The following is a 4,336-nucleotide window of genomic DNA, read 5'->3' as shown; positions in this document are numbered from 1 at the left end:
GACCCCATCCTGCTGGTTGAGGATGTGTATTGCTCTTTGACGTACAGCGCCACACCCCCGCCTTTCCTCCCTGTTCTATCCTGCCTGTATAGCCTATAGACCCTAATGTTGACCACCCAGTTGTGGGATGAATCCTACCAGGTTTCTGTGAGCCGTACTATGTCTGGGTTTGAACTAGCTATCTGGAGGGCAAGTTCCTCCTGCTTATTCCCCATACTATGAGCATTGGTGTAGAGGCATTTAAGGCCTTGAATTGGTGTGTATGCCACCCCCTGAGTCTCAGGACTATCCTGCCCCCTGCTGCTTACCTGGGTACTCCTTGTGTATGTCACCTGTCTTGGTTGGGAGGTGTCCTCAAGTCCTCCTGTGGCCCCATGCCCCGGCAAAGCTAATTTAAAGCACGCCACAGGAGATCAGCCAATCTGGAAGAGAAGACACGCCTGCCTTTAGGAGAGAGGTGTAGCCCATCCCACCCAAGCAAGTCCCCTGCACGAAAGTATGGGTCATTATCCAGGAACCCGAGGCCTGCCTGGTGGCACCAACTCCATAACCGCCAATTGACCTCACCAATGAAGGCCTCATGTCACTGTCCACGCCTACTCACTGGGAGAATAGAGGAGAATACCACCTGTGTCCCTGTCTCCTTGAGCTTGGCCCCCAGGGCCTCAAAATCCTTTATGGTACAGTCTGGGTTGCCTCTGGCTGTGTCATTTGTTCGCACGTGGATGAGAACCATGGGATACTGGTCTGAGGGTAGAATGTAGGCTGGGATCCTCTCTGAGATGTCCTGAATCTGAGCCCCAGGCATGAAGCAGACCTCTCGTACCATGGGGTCAGGTCAGCAGATGGTACCCTCCTCTCCCCTTAGGATGGAGTCCCCGATGACGAGGACCTGGCATTTTCTTCTCCTGATGTTCTCTTTCTGCACCGTCTGTGTCTTGCATGGAGTGGCATTGCCCCTGCTGGAGGCATCCCCTTCATCCTTCTCCGTCATGGCTTCCAGGCCTAGTACCAGTTCCTCAGTTGTACCTTGGGAGCCTCCACCACGCTAGCCCAAGCAGCCCTGGATCTGGTAGATACCTTCTGCCACCTGGAGAGACCATACACTGGATGACTAGTCCTGCAGTGAACAGAAATATGAGTCAATTTCGTCCTCTGCAGCCCTGATCCCTCACAGCCTGCTCACCTCAGCCTGGAGCTCCCATACCTGCTCCTAAGCCAGGCACAGGACGGACAGGCAAGGGAACCACCAGGCCATGCCCCTCCCACTGGCTGCCGGGACCCCACTGAGTCTCTCCCACAGACAGGGGGGCAAGGGCTGCTGATCCTACCAAGAGCTCTGTCTGGGTGGAGGCCTCAGAAGAGCCCACGGCAGGTGGCACGACTGGGGTGGGGCCCCTAGCAGCTGTGCTCCGCGTCCGCGCCATGTCTGTGGAGCTGAGTCTACTACTCTCGCTTGTTGGAGGTGCCCTTTCGGGCCACTACCGCACACCCGCCTTACGCAAACGCTGGCGCGCCCTTACAGAGCGCGCCTGTTCATGTGTGCTGCCTGCATGTGGCTTATGAGTGCAGCTCCCTATTGGCTGAACTAAGAGGGATCCGAAGGGCTTCCCTTTTGAATTTGCCTCAGCTGCGCCAGCACCCTCTACCCACTTACTTTAGGGGAATCAGCTGCTGCTGCCCCTTCACTGCCGCTGCTGCTGATTGCTGCCTCCGTCGCCAAGGTAAGGGGTCACACGTGTGTGTGTGTGGTACATACGTGTGCCCTGGTCTCTCCGCTCCTGACTTGCATTCTTGATGGGCAGTTGGCTAGTTATATATATATTGGGCTAGATGAAGGGTAGCCAACCTGCAGCACACGTGTCATAAGTGGCATGGTCAGTTTGTATGTTTGGCACATGGCAGGTAGGGTAGGAGATAGAGCAGAAAGCAGAGCAGCGTATTGGTTAGAGGAAGTGATTTGAAGTGGCAGTTGGGGAGGATATGGGCCTAATTTGTGGCACACCAGACAAAAAGTTTGGTCACCACTGGGCTAGAGTATGAGACAAAGCAAGGGTGAGCATAACTTTATCTCTACATTTCAGGTGAGTGTACTAACTACTAAGCTGTTGAGTCATGTTTGCCCTTGCTCCTTCTCTGACCCAATATGTATTTAATTGTTGCAAGCAAAGTGCGACAGCTGCATGGGTAGATTATAAACTATATTGCTAGAATACCATATATCCTAGTGGCTGGGAGCTGGGATATGTGCGTTCAGTAACTAGACCTAAATGGGTGTAGGCACCTCCCTGCAGCTAACACTGAGGTAGCCAAAGTCTCAGAGAATGGTAGGTATGAAATGCCTGTCTTCAGTGATTCCTATTGGTTAATTTAGGTGGTTTCCTATTTAGCACACTTGATATTGAACTCTCTCCATGTATTTTGGGAATCTAGGTGCCTAACTATGTAGGCTGTGGATTCCACTAGTTAGCTAGTTCCTTAGGGGAATAGTGATTTTTTTCATGAACATAAAATCTTGTTTTCTGGCCATCTAGATATGCACCTCCACTTCCATGGAGTTAAACTAGTGTCAAGTTGCTAGAAAACAAGAAGCAAGTTCACAAATCCTAGTGCAATCATAACTGTGTTTGTTTGAAAAGGATTTCTAGTATGAAAAAAAAAGTCTATCAAGAATAAGGCTTTAAGAAGAGATTTAAGAAGAGATAAAAGAAGAGATTTTAAAAGTCCCAAGAGATGACATTCTGTTCCCTTTCTGATCATCTAAGTGGCATTTTTGGTCACCTACATGGTTTTTTTTTTCCCCCTCCTGATTTCTTTTTTTTTTCTCCAAATGATTATATGGTGTGAAAATGTAATTAGCAACTGTTTAACACTTAACATTTATGTAGTCTATGTGCATATTTGTTCTAGGATGTCTTGTTGCACATCTTGGCTTGTTTTAAATAACCAATTTTGGTTGTAGAACTTGAATGGAAGTTAGCAGAATCTGGAGCAATTAAAACTGACTTAGAAGAAGACCCAAAGAAGGATATTATTAATATGATGATATCTTCTATTAGAAGCACCTCTGCTCATGAAGACACCAGTAGTACAGGAAGTAATACTGATGAGACCAAGTGTTTCTTAAGTAGAATGTTTTAATGTAAGGAGTCTGCGCAGATGTTTTTGTGTTGGTCAAATAAATATTACTGATTTAATAAATCTGAAGCAATGCAGAGAGACTTGTTTTAGTTTTACATTTGCTATTTAACATTTTAGAAGAAAATTAATACTGTATAGAACTTCGGATCTAGAGACATGCTTCCATTGAAGTCAAGAGTCCTCTTTCTTGATTTCATTCAACCCCTGCTCAAATGGAATAGAGCCAGAAAGAGAGAGAACTGATTATGGCTGATTCAGAATTGCCCAGCCTCAGTGCAAGTTGGACAGGAGTAGTTCTGGCTAATACCACTGGTGTAAGGATTGGATGTAGTCACCTTCCCCAACCTTTTCACCCCAACAACTCATAGAGCAAGGGTGTGTAACAAGGAACCAAGCCCCTGTAACAAAGAATGGAGAGAAGAGGCTGGAATTGGGCCTGGCCCCTTGACCTTTTGGGTCAGCAAGGTCCAGGTGCAACGCAGTAGGCCTTACGACTGAAAGGTCCAGACAGATTAAAGCTTGCCCAGTAGAGGGAGAGAGGGCTGGATTGCCCTGCCTGAAGCAGAGAAGGCCTTGCTAGACTCTGTAAGTAGCCCTGGAGAGGGAGAAAGTTTTGTTGCAGTTTTCCTTTTTAGTATTGTACATCAGCCTGGGAAGGAAAACCTGAATGCCAGTTTCTTTTCTAAAAGAAATGAAGAGGAAGAGGCAACGTACCAGCCACCCTGCTGGCAACAAGGGAAGAGAGGCAAGGGAGGAGGGATATGTAATGGGACAGTGGCATGCAGCCAGTGGATCACGGCTCTGCCCCACGTCTGGACTATGCTGTTACCACTGCAAGATCCCAGACTTGGCCTCAAAGCAGCTCTCTGCTCAGCTGTATGCCCTGCCAGCATTTCTGGGGCCAGTCTCCATGGAAACCTTGGCCCTGTGCTTTCATGGCCCCACAGCTGCTTGGGTCTCCATGGAGATCAGCTGCAGTGACATGACAGGGCTGCTGGGAAATGGAGTCTGGCCACCAGCTGGATCCACCATTTTGCTTATCCCTTGTATAGAGGTACTTCTTGTCTGTGTTTGTATATTTTTTTAAATATTTTGTGGAGTAGAAGGTATATGATGTCTTTAAATGGAGATTGTAAAATTAAAAGCTCTGTTTCAAATAGATTCCTAGATTGTAAGGGGCTGGAAGGGACCTCAC

At 48.0% G+C, this 4,336-nt stretch overlaps 1 protein-coding gene across 1 annotated transcript in view; it reads left to right on the top strand.

Moving 5' to 3' along the window:
- The window catches only part of PDCL2 (phosducin like 2), a 34,175-nt gene extending 30,976 nt beyond the window's left edge, over nucleotides 1–3,199 (top strand). Inside the window, exon 6 of the mRNA XM_019526637.1 lies at nucleotides 2,963–3,199. Within this exon, the coding sequence (XP_019382182.1) occupies nucleotides 2,963–3,141 (179 nt within the window). The 3' untranslated portion in view covers nucleotides 3,142–3,199. The remainder of the gene's footprint in view (nucleotides 1–2,962) is intronic.
- Nucleotides 3,200–4,336: the final 1,137 nt, after the last annotated feature.

The sequence above is a fragment of the Gavialis gangeticus genome, unplaced genomic scaffold, assembly GCF_001723915.1.
Source record: "Gavialis gangeticus isolate Ggan-Ray unplaced genomic scaffold, GavGan_comp1, whole genome shotgun sequence".
Taxonomy (NCBI): Eukaryota; Metazoa; Chordata; order Crocodylia; family Gavialidae; genus Gavialis; species Gavialis gangeticus.
The sequence above is the reverse complement of the archived record's forward strand: the minus strand, read 5'-3'. Positions and strand labels throughout refer to the sequence as shown.